Genomic DNA, 18,584 nt, shown 5'->3' with positions numbered 1-18,584 from the left:
GTTTTCCTTCAGTTATAAAATTGAAGAAAAAAATTAAAGAGAAAGAGAGAGATTAAAATAAAAAAGAAGAGGGGCCGGCACGGTGGCACGCGGTTAAGTGCGCGTGCTCTGCTTCGGCGCGGGGTTCAAGGGTTGGATCCCGGGAACAGACTGACGCACTGCTTGTCAAGCCATGCTGTGGCGGCATCCCATATAAAGTAGAGGAAGATGGGCACAGATGTTAGCCCAGGGCCAATCTTCCTCAGCAAAAAGAGGAGGATTGGCATCGGATGTTAGCTCAGGGCCAATCTTCCTCACAAAAAAAATAAAAATAAACAAGAAGAATCACAGGGGTCCAACTCAAAGAACCACCTTAATAAAGTGATGCATTAGAAAACATAACTGAACATTTTCTTTAATGTCCTAATTCTCACTAGTAAGCATGATAGCAGAGATATAAATCTTACAGATTTTGTTAAGTACAGGACACTGCTTTCACTGTACTATTACTTGTAATGCCCTTCTAAAGTACTGATATATATTGATATATCTTCAGAGTGGTACCCTAAGGAACTACTGAGAGGTACCTGCTTGTATCGGTCTCCCATTTTCCACCTCCTTTCATATATCCATTTATCTCCCACATAAGATTCCTCAAGCTCTAGTAGAGTGGCTATTTCTCCTTTCCCTAATCCCCTGCTATGGGCAATGCCATCTTACCTCCGCCCCTTAGAGATACTCTAAGGCTTCAATGGTATCAAATGAATTTCTGGCTATCTAGAGAATAGCGTTGGTCTCTTTATCACTGGTTCTCTTTGCCCTGTGGGAATATGGGCTACTTAAGGAACTAATTGCTACTCCTTATAACCACCATGTCTGCACCAATAATCAAAGTTACTGTAGTTCCCTTTTCACTCCATCACTTTTCTCCTTTCTTATCTCTTCTCTCACACTTTTCAGCTTTCACATAAAAAGAAGGGCCTATGACAAGAAAAAGGAATAAAAGGAATCCAAATAGGTAACGAAGAAGTGAAACTCTCACTATTTGCAGATGACATGATTGTATATATAGAAAACCATAAAGAATCTGTTGGAAAACTATTAGAAACAAAGTTGCAGGGTACAAAATCAATCTACAAAAATCAGTTGCATTTCTGTATGCTAATAATGAACCAACAGAAAGAGAGTTCAAAAAGATAATACCATTTACAATTGCATCAAAAAGAATAAAATACCTAGGAATAAATCTTACCAAGGAGGTGAAGGACCTATACAATGAGAACTACAAGACATTATTGAAAGAAATCCATGATGACATAAAGAAATGGAAAGATATCCCATGCATGTGGATTGGAAGAATAAACATAGTTAAAATGTCTATATTACCTAAAGCAATCTACAGATTCAATGCAATCCCAATCAGAATCCCAATGACATTCTTCACAGAAATAGAAAAAAGAATACTAAAATTTATATGGGGCAACAAAAGACCCTGAATAGCTAAAGAAATCCTAAGAAAAAAGAACAAAGCAGGAGGCATCACAATCCCTGACTTCAAAACATACTATAAAGCAATAGTAATCAAAACAGCATGGTACTGGTACAGAAACAGACACACAGATCAATGGAACAGAATTGAAAGCCCAGAAATAAAACCACACATATACAGACAGCTAATTTTCAACAAAGGTGCTAAGAACATGCAATGGAGAAAGGAAAGTCTCTTCAATAAATGGTGTTGGGAAAACTGGACAGCCACATGCAAAAGAATGAAAGTGGACCATGTGCTATCGCCATTCACAAAAATTAACTCAAAATGGATCAAAGACCTGAAGGTGAGACCTGAAACTATAAAACTCATAGAAGAAAATAGAGGCAACACACTATTTGACATTGGTTTTAAAGGAATCTTTTCGGATGACATACCTACCCAGACTAGGGAAACTAAAGAAAAAATAAACAAGTGGGACTTTATCAGATTAAAGAGCTTTTATAAGACTAATGAAACCAGAATCAAGATGAACAGACAACCAACCAGCTGGGAGAGCATATTTGCAAAACATACATCTGACAAGGGGTTGATCTCCATAATATATAAAGAACTCACACAACTGAACAACAAAAAAACAAACAACCCGATCAAAAAATGGGCAGAGGAAATGAAGAGACACTTCTCCAAGGAAGATATACAGATGGCCAATAGGCACATGAAAAGATGCTCAACATCACTAATCATCAGGGAAATGCAAATCAAAACAACACTAAGATACCACCTCACGCCCGTTAGAATGGCTATAATCACCAAGACAAAAAACAACAAATGTTGGAGAGGATGTGGAGAAACAGGAACCCTCATACACAGCTGGTGGGAATGCAAATTGGTGCAGCCTCTATGGAAAACGGTATGGAGATTCCTCAAAGAATTAAAAATAGAGATGCCCTATGATCCAGCCATCGCACTACTGGGAATCTATCCAACGAACCTGAAATCAACAATCCAAAGAGGCTTATGCACCCCTATGTTCATTGCAGCATTATTCACCATAGCCAAGAAGTGGAAGCAACATAAGTGTCCCTCGACTGATGATTGGATTAGGAAAATGTGGTATATATATACAATGGAATACTACTCAGCCATAAAAAAAGACAAAATCATCCCATTTGCAACAACATGGATGGGCCTGGAGCATATTATGTTAAGTGAAATAAGCCAGAAAGAGAAAGACAAACACTGTATGATCTCACTCATATGTGGAATATAAACCAACACATGGACAGAGAAAACTGGACTGTGGTTACCAGGGGCAGCGGGGGTGGGGGGTGGGCACAAGGGGTGAAGGGAGTCATATATATGGTGATGGACAAACAAAAATGTACAACCCAAAAATTTCACAATGTTAGAAACCATTAAAACATCAATTAAAAAAAAAAAAAAAAAGAAGGGCCTATGAGACATCACCAGCCAATCTGAGTACTCCTTTCCTTCAGTGTGGCAAACAAGTAGAATACAGCGTGTCAGGATTAACCTTCAGGTCTTTGGCTCTTCTGGCTACATCCTTTTTGTTGGAGGCTTAGGAATGACTCTTTCTTCACTGCTAGGAAGGCTTTAGTATCTTTTTCTGGTTCCTTCTCTAATGCAGATATTAGAGAAGCCAAAGTATACCAGAATGCTAACTACTGGAAAGCTCAAGTTTCACTGGAGTACCTTAGAATTTTATAGAAATACTGTATAATTATAATACATAAGATATTTTGAAATAAGTTACAAAAAGTAGCAGAGGATGCTAAAACAACTTGTAAAAGAAAACAAAAGCTCAAGAATAGAAAAAGATCAGAAAGTAGAATAAAGAGATTTAGGAGGTATAGGAAAGAAGAATATGTGGGAATCTTACCACACAGAAAGTTTTTAAGAAGGAGGTCAGTGATTTCAGTATTAATCAGATTAAATCCTGCTTAATTTAACCTATTTATTAAGAATACAGCTCTTAAAGCTTGTAGTTAGCTTTACTCACTAAAATTTTTTTTAAAAGTAATAACAGCATTATATCTTCCAGAAAACACTGGCAATCATCTATCCTTTTGTTTTACCATTGAGTAGACAAAAATAAATGATCAATTCTAAATATACTACAGCCTTGAATTATACTATAAAAAGGAACACATAAAAACCAAAGGCATTTTTTCTTCCATTTTCCTGCCCTGATATTTTCTTGGAAATCAAATCCCAAGCACTTTAATGAGTACCTTTTGCTAAAAATAAATTTATTAAATTCTATAACTATCATTGCTAGATAAGAGATAGAGCAGGTATAATCAAAAAGCATGTACTAATTTTTTTTAGATATAGTCTTTCCCATTAAATTTCCTATTTGAACAATTCATTTGATTTTTATCACTGGAATAGAATCTATGTAACCTTTTATTACCTGAAGAAATTCTGAAGCTCCATGTTGATTGCATAGAGATTCCACTGTCACCTCCCCTCCCGCCTGACCCCCTCGCCCCGCCTCACCCCACCCAATTTCCTATCAACCAGCTGAAACCAATTCTTTCTGACCTATTTTTGGTCAAAAGTAGGCCTCATTCTTCCAGCTCCTCATCTAAGGAGAACTACTAGGAGGCATAAAATCCTTGGCTAGGTTACCAAAGCACTATGCAAAATAGAACACAGCAGAAGTTACTCAGGAGCTTAAGAAATTTAAATCTTGTTTACAAATTTCTTATCATCTGCCAAGTTAAGTATAATTAACTCACATAGAGTACGTTGGGGGGCTAGGTATAAAAACCAATAGTGAGGTCATCTGAGGACAAAAATAGCCCTCATACAAGGTATGTGACTTTTACTTCCTCCTCATGACCCTAAACCCATCACAGCATGGGTACAAAGAGGCAGTCAAAATGTAAACCCAGCAAGAGAAACTGAATAGGGCTGGATAATGTATAACCTAAGTATTTGACAGCTAAATGAATTATTCTAGATAATACTACAAAGTAGTAAAATAATTTTCTCCAGTTTTATATGGATAAGTAGTTTGAAGATTTAAGATTCATTTGGTTTATTACTAAACACACCCAAAGAATATACTTACACATCCACCTGGTTTACTTAGTCTTTAGAGACTGTGCTGGATAGCAAACAATAAAAAGCTGACTTTGTTCTAAGACAATGTGAAAGTGTTTTCACTTCCTTTTCTTCATATCATGAATGACCAATTTAAATCTAAACTGTAGTTTTTATAGCTATGACAGGGTTTAGTACAGCACACAGCTAACCAGCAATTTTCCTGTGAATTGTAGCAGTAATTAGTTTTATGAAAAACCAAAATATTCTTAAATGTTGTATTTTTTTTTAATCAGATTATAATTTAGAAACTGGTAACATACAATTCAAATATTTAAAAAATAAACTTAGGGGCCGGCCCCGTGGCTTAGCGGTTAAGTGCGCACGCTCCACTACTGGCAGCTCAGGTTCAAATCCCAGGCACACACCTATGCACCACTTCTCCAGCCATGCTGAGGCCTCGTCCCACATACAGCAACTAGAAGGATGTGCAACTATGACATACAACTATCTACTGGGGCTTTGGGGAAAAAAAAAAAAGGAGGAGGATTGGCAATAGATGTTAGCTCAGAGCCGGTTTTCCTCAGCAAAAAGAGGAGGATTAGCATGCATGTTAGCTCAGGGCTGATCTTCCTCAAAAAAATAAATAAATAAATAAACTTAGGGCCGGCCCGGTGGCGCAAGCGGTTAAGTGCTCGCGTTCCACTGCAGGAACCCAGGGTTCACCAGTTCGGATCCCAGGCGAGCACCGACGCACTCCTTGGCAAGCCATGCTGTGGCGGCATTCCATATAAAGTGGAGGAAGATGGGTACAGATGTTAGCCCAGGGCCAGTCTTCCTCAGCAAAAAAAGAGCAGGATTGGCAGATGTTAGCATAGGGCCGATCTCCTCACAAAAAAATAAATAAACAAACTTATTCATATAGAGAACTTTTGCAACATCAAATTGCTAATCCATTCCCATCCCCAAAAATAGGATTTAGTAATTTCCTTTTCAATTTAAGTGATCTGATATAATCATACATGTGCATAATACAGTATGTACAAAGATAATTATTACATCTTTCTTTTGTAGCAGAAGACTGTAAACAACCCAAATGCCCATTAATAGAGAGTGGTATATATAATACGTCCACATAATGGAATACCATGCCGCTCTTAAAAAGAATGAGACAGATTTCTATGTACTGACATGGAACCATCTCTAAGATAAAACATTAAGTGAAAATAAAGTAAAGCAGAGCAGAGCAGTGTATACCGTGTATATACACACAGTGCCCCAGAGTCTCGTGCACGTAACTAAAACTCACCAATTAATTAGACCACATAAACTCAAACCTTATTTATCAAAGTAAAGTAGCCATCCATTAATTCTTCCCCACTCCTCTTTTCTTACAGTTCTAACTTAACTTCTGATTGAAACAAGTATAATTTCATATTCCAAAAATTACTGGAAATGATAAGTAAAATCAACAAGGATGGGTAGAAAACCCAAAATTAATTACAAACAAACACCAAAAAGAACTTTGTTTTTAAAATGAGTAACAAAGTTACACTGAAGGAGAAAAAGAGAACTAACCCAAGTATTCTAAAACAAAAAGAACTATATACAAATACTGAACTTTAGTCAGTAGGTGTGTTTTTTCACAGCTGTATGTTAGAAATTCTGAAACTACTTATTATATATTCCAGGATTGAGCAAATAAGTAGATTTATCTTGAGAATAATGGGAGCCAGACTCATCACCATTGGAGAAGGGAAGAAATATGGAAAAGGGAAAGGTTATAATGAACTCTGTGGTGTTGGATCAGAACTGTAGGTATCAAACAATATGTGATCCATTGTTATACACACATACACGTATATCTACACATACAGAAATAGATATTTATTGATTTCCTAGCTTTGTCTGCTGAAAGGTCCTAGAAGCAATGATACCCCAGTAGCAATGTGCATACCTAGTGTCTAGATTCTGATTTCTAAATACTATTCTGGGGGGGGGGGGGGAAGGAACAAGTCTTAGAGAAATATATGATTTTAGGACTGGGGCAGAGAAGTACAAAATAAGCCTTGAACATCTTGCTATGCTAAAAAGAAGCTGCTAAAAACTGATGAAAATATGTAAAAAAGAAACAGGAGGAAGCTTGAAGATTCCACCGTCCAAATCTGGGACAATTTGAGCATCAAAATAAATAATGATAATAATGGATTCCAGCCCATACAACAAAATAATCCACGAATCCATGCTGAGAGGGACAGGAAGAGGGAGAAGGAGAGAGAAGGGAACTCGTCTTAGAGTAGAATGCCAGCTAATAAATGTACAGGGAAGGATGGAATTAGGAAATTACCATTTGGCAACATCAATGGACAATAAAACTATCCAGTAAGAATATGATGAGAAACAGGATATTTACTTGGTTTCAAAGTATCTCTCCACAACTTACTTATTAATTCAAAGAGAAAATTGCTAACTTTATGTGGAGAAATGCAGCAGGCACAACCTTAATCAAGAAATTAAAGTTTAATCACCAGTAATGGAGCAAATAGACATTATGTGCCTCAGGATATGCTGCACTGAGAAGGACACATCATTTGTGTGATCTTTCTGGGGGGGGACAGGACACGGGGACTCTTGATTTAGTAAGAAAGCATTCAGCCAACATAAATTGAGGGACACTCGACAAAAACAAATGGACTATGCTCTTCCACAATGTCAAAGACGTGAAACACAGAGAGATGCAGGAGCTGCTCCCAATTCAAGGAAGCGAGAGAGATGACACCTAAATGTAAAGTGTGATTATTTTACTATTCAAGGACATTAGTGGACAACTGGTATGATTTATCTAAGGCCTGTGAATTACAAAATAGTATTGTATCAGTATTCATGTTTCAATTTTGATATTTTGTAATTATGTAAGAGAATGTCCTTGATTTTAGGAAATATGCATTAAAGAATTTAGAGACAAAGGGACACCTTGTGTAAAAGTTACTCTTAGACAGTTCAGAAAAAAATTATACACACACACAGAAATACATACATAAAAAGAACATGATGAAACCTACACGGTAAAATGTTAACATTTGGAAATAAAACCTTAAAATAAGAGAAAAAACAAAAAATAAAATCATTGAAAATTACTGAAATGTCTATCAATGCTACTAGCAATGCTTATCTTTGTCTTAGCTAATTAAAAAACTGCTCAATTATTTCATTGTTCTGAAAGCCGCATGATTTGAAAATTAGAGACCAGGGAACTTGTCTTCTAATCCTATCACTGCCAGTCACTTTCTAGGTACCTTTGGCAAATTAAAACTTCCCTCAGCCTAAGATTTCTCATCACAGAAGATGAGATGATACCTATGGCTAAAACAGAGGTATGAGAATGAAATGAAAATTAGCTGTATTTACCTGCATGTTTCCCTTACCTGTTTCTAAGGGGAGACGGGAAACAATGTTTCCTTAATACCATCACTCTCTGGCAGCCTGCCATTCTCAATAGCAACAATCCTGAATGTCTGAAGGCAGCCAATTTAGTTGCTGCAATCTTAAAAGAGTATGTTTGGTGCTTTACATAACACATTTTGACAGTGATTAACAATTGGTATTCTGAAGTGTGGTTACTTGCTTTCTAAAGAAAAGAAGTTAGATATCTGCTCATTAGGTTTTCAAAAATTCGTATTTCACAATAGTCCCCAAAAAAGGCATTATCGTTTGGTTTTTCTAAGGCAATTTTAACATAACTTTATATATTATGGCAATAATATATTTTAAGTATTTTCCTCATATTTATTGCCCGGTTTCCTTGGAGACCACATCAAGGTACGCATTTCTCTGCCTTCTGTTCTTTTACCACAACCTGAAAGATGTTTTTCCTTTTTTCTTTTTTTTTGTGAGGAAGACCAGCCCTGAGCTAACATCCGATGCCAATCCTCCTCTTTTTTGCTGAGGAAGATTGGCCCTGGGCTAACCTCCATGCCCATCTTTCTCTACTTTATATGGGACACCACCACAGCGTGGCTTGACAAGCGGTGCATTGGTGCACGCCTGGGATCCGAACCTTCGAACCCCGGGCTGCCAAAGCGGAGTACACACACTTCAACGCTGCACCACCGGGCCAGCCCCCCTGTTTTTACTTTTTTCTGAAGAAATGTAAATGAAATCCATGATTTTTGTTGCCCCAATATATATTAGGCACTCCTCAGTGAAGCAAGTCTGTGTCTTCTAAGAAGTTAAATATCCTAAACACATCAGGGAGAAAAATTTCAAGTGGATTCCATGTATAATTTTTTAATTAGTTCTTTTTAAAATATAAATAAGTAGGGCAAAGAAAAAAATCTGGGATTAAAATTAAGCTATTGCCTTCCAGTGTTTTAGCAAGCCAGCGATATACCCTTCAGCCTACAAAGCTTTTTCCATACTAACAAACCCATGCCTCGGGGGATGCAACCCATACTCCTACCCCAGGGAAGGGGGTCTCAGCCATTTTACCTAGATTGCCATCATGGTTTCTGTCCAAATAGGATTCCCTAGGTATAGAAATTCCCTGCCACCTCAAATCCTGACAGAGACTGGCCTTTCATTTAAAACGGGGGTCTGGAGCCAGCCCTGATGGCCTAGTGGTTAAAGTTTGATGCACTCCACTTCGGTGGCCCCAGGGTTCAGTTCCTGGGCGTGGAACCACACCACTCGTCTGTCAGTAGCCATGCTGTGGCGGCTCACATAGAAGAACTAGAAGGACCTATAACTAGAATATACAACTATGTACTGGGGCTCTGGGGAGGGGAAAAAAAAAAAAAGAGGAAGATTGGCAACAGATGTTAGCTCAGGGCAACTCTTTCCCAGCAAAAAAAAAAAAAAAAAACACACATGGGTCTGGAACCTTGCTGAACCATTTGGTCAGGTCAGATTCATTAGACAGAGATTACATTAATTAGTCCCTTTCCAGGCTCGAAGTTCTCACACAAGAGATGAGTGACTCGACTTCAGATCTCCAAAGGTCACCATGAACTATCCCTGGAGCTACAACTGCCTCTGCTTAAATTCTTGGAAGATGAAGATTCTAATTTGCCCAGTTTGGGCTCTTGATTGAAGTTATGCTTCCCCTAGCCTGCTTAATACAGCTGTAACATAAAATTCTAGGATGCTGCCTCAGAGCAGACTGACTCTTGTTATTTCTTAAACATACTGTACCTATTATTGTGTTCCTCTTTATATTAGTTCTGTGGTTTCTGGCTATATTGTTACATATATTTTATATATATATATGTATTACCTCATAGGTTGAAATCTCCTTTATCCTTCACTCTTTTACCATTCCAAGAAATTAACATTTTCACAGATGCCCTCTAAATGTAAACCCTTTGTTCCGAGAAATAAAATATTTTCTTGTTATGAATAGCAGGTATGCGGTTTCTGCCAATGTGTTTTGAATAAGCACATGATAATTTGCCAACATATTTCTCCATGAAAATTATATTCACTTTAAAATCCAGTAGTTTCAAATGCATTTCACTTCTTTCATGTTTTGTACATTTTTTTTCCAGTGCTTTTTCCACTTAGAAACTCTTTGTATTTTATTTATTTTATTTGCTGAGGAAGAATTGCCCTGAGCTAACATTTGTTGCCAATCTTCCTCTTTTTGTATGTGAGCCGCCACCACAGCATGGCTACTGAGACAAGTAGTGTAGGTCCACGCCCAGGAACCGAACCTAGGCCACCAAAGTGGAAAGCGCTGAACTTAACCACTAGGCCACTAGGGCTGGCCCTCTTTGTGTTTTAAATGATTCTTCTTCACAGCCAAATTCTTGTTAGCCATATAATATCAAATGCCAACCACCAAAACTGAGTACATCATAATTCTTTACCTTTTCCTTATTATCCCTGGTCCTTGTGTACTCTGCAGGTAAATGCTCACAAAATAGCCCTTTTTGTGAGCCTCTACACTATGCTGGTGACAGACACAGCAACTACTTAGTGATGACGATGATGATGTTGATGAAGTACAGTATTTGGTTTTCCGCACTGTTGTTATTTCAACACCATTATTTGACTTGTCTGGTGAATTTTTAGATATTTTTCTGCTTTTAATTGATGTAATTTCCAAAAAAGTTTCCACAAAACAAACTACAACTGACCATACCCATAATAATGAACAGCTGAAGAATAATAAATACTATACACCAAGCAATGCAAAGCTGGAAAAGCATTGAAATAAAACAAGTCTATGCAGGTGGCTTGGCAGAACATAAGCCCAACTGTGAGTTACACCAAAGGGCTGACTGTTTTTTGCACATTGGTTTTTAAAAATTCTTAATGGTTACAAAACAACTGAACCATGATTTGATCTTACAGTTTAAAATAAGTGATTTCATGCTTGACAGTCCTATTTCATTCCTGAGTCACAATCTGTTCTCCTTATGGACGTCAGGGAATAAGGAGAAGAAATGTGTTTCCCTGTCCCTCTTCTTCCAGTACCCCTATATCTGTCTTAAAAGCAGCTAAGCCTTGGGCCGGCCCCGTGGCTTAGCAGTTAAGTGCGCGCGCTCTGCTGCTGGCGGCCCGGGTTCGGATCCCGGGCGCGCACCGACGGACTGCTTCTCCGGCCATGCTGAGGCCGCGTCCCACATACAGCAACTAGAAGAATGTGCAGCTATGACATACAACAATCTACTGGGGCTTTGGGGAAATAAATAAATAAATAATTATTTTAAAAAAAAAGGTAGCTAAGCCTTAAATGTTATTAATTTATTAACTAAGGTTGTTACATGGAAGTTGTTCTGGGGTTTTAAACAGAGACATTGTTGCCTTTGGAACATTGCCTTTTAAAGCATCTCATTTATCTGACATTATCCAGAATGAAGAATCCCCTAAAGAAAGCCAAATTTCCATAAAAATGAATCTTAAGTAAGAAACTGTGAAAGGCCTGAGATTTTACCCTACTTGCAACCTAACAAGATAGGCTGCCATAGTATCTCAGCCTACAACGTAAATTTTAAACTCAAATATATTAAAGCTTTCCACCATCTAGCCTCAAGTTATTTTTCTGTTCTTTTTTCCCTCCTCAAACCATTTTTAGAGTATTTTTTTTCACATGATTATTTGTAATCATGTGTGTGTTTACTGGTTTATTTTCTGTCTCTTCCACTAAATCTAAGTTGCAAGCAAGCAGGATTTCATTCATACCTGTATATCCAGCACCTATTATAAAACTGTCACATAGAAATCACTTAATAAATATTTGTTAAATGAAGTTTAAAAGTGTTTAGGTATAATTTGTTTCTACCTAAAAGCCTACACACATGCTAGTCCTCACTGGTTCCCCACTCTCACCAACTCACATCTTGAAACCTGTATGAATTCTCACCTGTCCACACAACCCAGATGGGTCCCCATCTCATTAAATCTTTCCCCAAGTAATTTCTTACAGGATTTTACTTAATTTTCACACCCCTATATTATTTCCTCCAATTAAAAAATGAAGAAACTAAAGCTTAGAGAGGTTAAGAAATGTGTGCAGAGTCATAATTAAAGTGAGTCTAGGATTAAAATTAGGTCTGTGTCACTCCAAAGGCCCTCGTCTGAACCCCCTCTCATACTCCATCCTGAGCTAAAACAATTCCCATATGATGTTGCAAAGCCCAGTGCTACCACATGTTCAGAGGGTAATACTGAAGAACCTCAGATACTATGTAAAATAAGAGTAATTATAGTACTTACCTAAAAAATGAATGAAGATGAAATGAGATAATTAGTGAAAAGCACTTAGCACAGTGCTACCACTTAACACCGGAAACACTCAAGAAATGTTAACTATTATCATTATATCCCTCTAGAACAGAGGCCAGCAAATTTGTTCTGTAAAGGCCAAATGGTAAATAGTTTAGGCTCTGTGAGCTGTACAGTCTCTGCTGCAAACAAACAGGCACAAGCTGGATTTGGCCCATGAGCCATAATTTGCCAACCTCTGCTTTAGAGCAGGGTTCTTCAATCTCAGCACTACTGACATTTGGGGCTGGAGAATTCTTCATTGTGGAAGGCTGTCTTGTACACTGTAGGATGTTTAGCAGCATCCTTGGCCTCTACCCACTGGATGCCAATGGCATCCTCCAAGTTGGAACAACCAAAAGTATCTCCTAGTGTGTAAAATCGCCCAGAGTTGAGAAACACCGCTATAGAGCAATCAAACATATAAAGATGCAGCTCGAACTTTCCAATAAAGAAAATACCTTAACTAAGTGGAAAAATAATAACTTAATACACTAAAAAGTATTTATACTCACTTAGCTAAAATTCCCACACTTAGCAATAACTTTATAACTTCTGTGATACACACGGCTGTGGATGAAAAGTAGAGTTCTTTGTCTGATGTCCTTGTGTATCTTAAAGCTATGGTATAAGTTGCAGCCACCAGGGTCATCACTGTCAAGCAGTATAACTTGAATAATAAACTGACATTTTCTGGAAAATATGTGTAACAAAGATATTATTTAGTAGACAATATTATGTATATAAAAGTTAATCAATGTTATACTTCAAAATGCTTTCCAATTTCAAGCACAAAATATTTTAAATTCCATAATATTTAAAAATTTATTTCAAAACAATACTTTCCAATTACATGAACACAAACAAACATACATATACAAAATATAAGTGACTTTAAATATCCACTGGTTAGGGACAGATTTTGTTCCTGGGGAATGCCTCAATGGCAAGATTATGTGGCATACTGACTCTAGTTTGGGATGTTATAAATTACATATTTTATATTTCCTTATAATTCAAACTTATGAAAGCAAAGCACAAAAGCAGGATGAACCCAATTACAGCAATATACATTCTAAATTTAAAGACAGCAGAAAGAAAACAAAAGGAGTAATTGAGTGATAAAAGTGAGGCTTAATATAGAACTTTATCATAATAAAAAACAAATCATCTGGCCTCTCATTTCATAGCATTATACAGAAAATATTTCATAACACAAAAGAGTATTAAGAATGAAGCTCTCTAAAACTTGAAATGTAGGAAATACATACAACTTATAGACACTCAATTTAAGAACTGCTGGCAAGTATATCTGAGCAGCAGTCATCACAGGCAGGGCCGGCCCAGCACTTTCAATAAAACCGCGAGCACCAGGGTACAGGTCTCCCTCATACTTCTGTCCTCCCAGCCCTGCTCTGCCACTGCCATCACCCAAGGCTCAGATGATTTCTACTTTCTTTACCCACCTCCCACCTCTCATCCCCCAGCACTCCTTAACCTTCTTTCAAATCTTCAGGCTCAGGTTAAATAGGAATCAGCAAATTTTTTCTGTAAAGGGCTAACAGTAAATATTTTAGGCTTTTCAGACCAGAAGGCAAAATCAAGGATATCATATAGGTATTTAGGTAACAAGAGAGAAAAGAAAGTTTCACAATTTTTTTGACAAATTGAAAATATAATAATAACTGAGTACAATGCTTTATAATATATGTCTACTATTGAGAAGAATGGAATTTTTGGGGGGGTAACATTTCACTTCTTGGTCTTCCAAGTTAGTGTTCCATCAAATCAATCGAAAATGTCCATCTGTAAAAACCATTTTTAGCTCTGGGCCGTACAGAAACAAGTGACAGACTGGATTTGGACAGCAGGCCATACTTTGACAACTCAAGTTAAGAATCGGAGGGACACAGGGTGACTCTGGACTGCTACTGTAACTGTGTTAATGCGTTAAGCATGCCTCTTTTCACTGCTTTGGGAGCCTAACCACAATTCAAAGATGACTTTTATAGGGAAATAAAATAGGAGTTTCAAAGAGATTATCTTTAGATATGGTAAGGTAGGAACTTACAAGAAAATAGGTGGTTCTTCTTAAAAGAAAATAGACATAAATATTTTCCCCTGGGTGAATTAAAGAATTATTTGTAAATTGTAGGCAAATTTTAAAAATTATATCAGGTTTCAACTAAAAAGTAATATGGTATAACAGAAGAAATAGAGCTTCTATCTGCCTAAACTTTCTTTCCAAAAGGTCTGAGGAGCCAAAAAGCAATGTTGATGTAAAAGGAAGTGAAGGAGACCACTACAGTACTTCCTTTGTTTTAAAACTTTCCTACACAAGGAAAAAAATGTATGTCTTCAAAAATAAACAGCAATAACAACTTTACTGGACAGGAGAAGCACTTCCCATCTTCTAGATAAGGGGTAAGCAAACTATAGCTCACGGTTCGTTTTTTATATGGCCTGCAAGCTCAGAATAGTTTTACATTTTTAAGTGGTTGGGGAAAAAAAGGTTTTCAATAACCAAATAACCTTTTGTGACACATGAAAATTATATGAAATTCAAATTTCAGTGTCCATAAATAAAGTTTTATTGGAACACAGCCATGCTCATTTGTTTCCTAATTGTCTATGGCTACTTTCTGCCCTGCAACAGCACAGTTGAGTAGTTATGATAGAGACCATCCAGCCCTTTACAGAAAAAGTTTGCCAACCCATGTCCCAGGTTATCAACACTTTCATAAATAAGAGAGGCAACACTGCCAAACTAAAACTACTTCATTTTAGCTATTTTTTAGATTCCTGATTCCAAAAACAACATACTGAATATTTAACACTAAAGCAAATATTTATAGCCTACAAACATACTCTGACCTATAATTGTTATTGTCGTCAACTTTGAAAGTATAACTACTTGCATAGTGATTCTATGGGCATATATATTATATTCTTGAACGTAACTACTGATCTAAATGGAAGAGTAATCAAATAAGTTTGGATATCTGTAAAACATACAGGGCTTGGTATGGAATACCACTTAAAAAACATATAAACTTTTAAAAAATACTTAATGCTTTTAAGTATTATTTTCTCTAATTTCAGTCTTAACATTAGATCAAAATATTTCTTCTTCACTGTATTCACCAATTCTCTAGTAAAGAAACTTCACTTATTAGCAATTTCGATCTTTTCAGGGTAATAGCAAAAGTTCATGACACGTAATCACTGTAAATTTTGCTGAGTATTCAATCATGCCTGGGGCCAGTAACTGTAAACCCAGCCCTCAACTCAACTGCACTGTTGAACTGGCTCTTCTGCATTGTTTTCTGCTTCTCACAAAGTTCTCATTAGCTCCCACGAATTATTTCTGTGTAGAAAATGCCCCCCAAAAGAAATTTACAGTCTGAAGCTATGTATTTTTTTCAGTTATATTTTACTGTATTTTAGAGGAGATGTTGGGGCCTAGAGCAGGCCACCCCAAAATATCCCATAATAGCATATTGATTATTTTGAATTAAAGTTACTTGAGAAGCACAAAGGGCATTCTGACCCTCCTGTTTCCCCTGAATGCAGGAAATAAATCTGCCACGTGAAAAGTGCTCTCTCTACATCCTTACTGCCAGAGCTAGGGAATTCAGGCAAGAAGCCAGCATAAACAAACCTTGCTAATTTACTACCTCAAGCCTAAACTCCGCTTAAATTCTTCACTAATTACATACCTCACATCTAAGTTTCTTTGTTCTGTCACTCTTCACAAATTTATTGTTTCTTTGTGTAAAAGATATATATGCTGCCTGCTTTGTTCACTCTCTGAGCATTTCTGTATGATCTCTCATCTGTACTTATCAAACTGGGTTTTTCTCCTGTTAATCTGGTCTTGTATCAATTTTATTATTAGTCCAACCATAAGACCACAAGAAGGGAAGAAAGGGGATTTTCCCCACCCCAACAGGGACACTATTTGTAACACCTGAGAACCCGGAAATTCAGGAGGTCCCAGATAAATAAATCCTTTGGGAATATGGGGAAGCTATGGAAACTGCAGTTTTGTTCGTATAATACATTTCCAGCGGGCATATAAGATTTATAACATGACTAAAGCACAGCAACTATGTATTGGCAACAAGCCTAAACCTAAATTGTTGCAACTATTTCAGATAATGATTTGACTTATGTAGTTCTGCTCATCATTAATCTTGCTGGTCCCCATTCTATGTTAGTTATCAAAACAATTCTATTTTTTTCCTGTACTTCCTGCGTTGCTACAAAACGACTCTTAAGGTTGGACTTACTTGAAATGGGAGAATGCATAAGAGAAGCAGACGCAGCTGCAGACAAGGCCCCTGGGCAGGGCTTGAAGGATAAACGTGGGCTCTCTAACCAAGAAAATAACTCAGCACCCATGCAAAAAGATATTCTTTAAATATTTGTTCAACATTTATTCAGAGGTGAAGCCAAGAGCTCCATGGGAGAGGGCAGGTAAAGAATCCGGTTGTGGCCCAGCCTCTCCTAGCTACGCCTCTACGGTCCAGAAATGCAGCTCTGGTCCTAACTTAGTCCACCCAGCAAAACAAAAGTGCTGCGGAGTTATTCAGACTCACTCTCACGAAACGGCAATTAGTCATCAAACATTATTACTCTAATGTGCCATCCCTGGGGGAAGGAGGATGTAGCTCACCCTCCACCCAAAATATGAAAGCGTTCCTTCTAACTACAGACAACATTCCCCTGGGAGGCACTCTGTTATAACGACTGCTTTCTCCGTCCCGTTACGGGGTCAGTGCTGTTTAACTGCCCCGCGAGGTCTTTAGCGGCTGTTACAGGGACCAGCCGCTGCTCAGGCTCTGCCCCCGGAGCATCCCCAGGGCAGGAGGCGCAGCGGAGGCCGAGGGCGGGGACCCGGCCGGGACCGAGAACGCTCTGCCTCCCGCGGCGCGATGCGGGTCCAGCCCGGGACCTGCGCCCCGGCCCCTCTCCGGTCCGCCGCAGCCCGGGCCTGTCGGGATTCGGTTCCCACCCACCGCCAGCACCCGGAGGCAGGCGGTCTCGGGCCGCCGACCTGCCCCGCGCGGAGCCGGCCTCGGGGAAGACAGTCGCAGTGGGAGAGCAGCTGCCCCCCGCTCCCTGACCGGCGGCGGCTCCACACCAACTCCTGCAGCCCGACGCCTCAGCCTGGCCCCGGGGCCCCGTGGGCGCGGAGGGGGCTCGGCCGCCGACAGGCGCGGACAAGCGCTGACGCTAGCCGGCCACTGCCCCCCGCGGGCTCCCCCGTCCCGGCGGCCCCGGCCTCACCTCTTGCGGCAGCCATCGTCCCCCGACAGCCCCGCGCGGAACTGACGCGCGCCCCCTCCGCGCGCCCCGCGCCGGACACCAGGGCCCGCCTCCCGCGGTCATAGAGACGAAACCGCTTGGCCTAGAGCGCCTTGCCGGCCGCCGGCCTGCCGCCCAGCCAAGCACAAAAATTAGGCTCGGGAATCCCAGCTACTCCCCAAAATGGGAAGACCCGGATGGAGGAGAGGCCTTTACGGCCGAGTCCTTGCACACAAGTGCGCAAAACTCGATTAGAAGGCGTTGTTCTGTAAACTACACCTCCCGGCCGGCTGAGGAAGCCAAGTCAAGGGAGGGAGCTTTGCCTTCTGGGAATCGTAGTCCACACTGAGGTGATTTGGCGGCAAATAAGGATTTGGGGTTAGACAGTGATTCATGCCTGTCAAAGCTGTTGTAGAAGCTCCCAGAGCTCTTAAAGTAACAGAAACTACTTTCGGCAACTTTTGTAACTTCCATCTCGCTCATTATCTTCCATTACTTTACCTCTTATTTAAACTTAATATAATTTATATTACATATTGTTCAGAAGTCTTGTGCCTGTGTCCTTAATTGTCAGCCCTGTCATTGATTATATTTACCTAGCCAGACATTCTAACTACATGATCTTCGCACAACAAAAAAACTTCAAAAATATTAGACGTGTCAACAGGCATTTACTTCAACCGCTCTGATCTCCAATTTCACTAGAGGATATTAATTAGCAAAAACGATGTTAGAAATAATTCATTGGCAAAATGAATGGCTTTCAAGATATGTGGATTGGTTAAAAATACTATAAAGGTAACTCAGCCTTTACAGGTACAGGGGTACAAGATTCTGAGATGCCCAGCAGCCCACATCTTCTACAGCATGATCTTTCCCCAAAAAGACTTTTAGAGTTTTGGGTGGTTAATGTTATATACCATTGTCTTATCATTAGACATACATATAGATATATCTAGTCTATTAACAT

At 38.9% G+C, this 18,584-nt stretch overlaps 1 protein-coding gene across 1 annotated transcript in view; it reads right to left on the bottom strand.

Moving 5' to 3' along the window:
• Positions 1-17,658, bottom strand: part of SLC35A1 (solute carrier family 35 member A1) — a 31,367-nt gene extending 13,709 nt beyond the window's left edge. The window contains exons 1-2 of the mRNA XM_004422105.3: positions 17,597-17,658; positions 12,820-12,997 (exon numbers count right to left, since the gene is read on the bottom strand). Coding sequence (XP_004422162.1) covers positions 12,820-12,997; positions 17,597-17,612 — 194 coding nt within the window. The 5' untranslated portion in view covers positions 17,613-17,658. The remainder of the gene's footprint in view (positions 1-12,819; positions 12,998-17,596) is intronic.
• Between the last annotated feature and the right edge of the window lie 926 nt (positions 17,659-18,584).

This window comes from Ceratotherium simum, chromosome 19 (assembly GCF_057802395.1).
Source record: "Ceratotherium simum simum isolate JZ-2026a chromosome 19, ASM5780239v1, whole genome shotgun sequence".
NCBI classification, from domain to species: Eukaryota; Metazoa; Chordata; class Mammalia; order Perissodactyla; family Rhinocerotidae; genus Ceratotherium; species Ceratotherium simum.
This window is presented reverse-complemented; position numbering and strand designations above follow the sequence as displayed.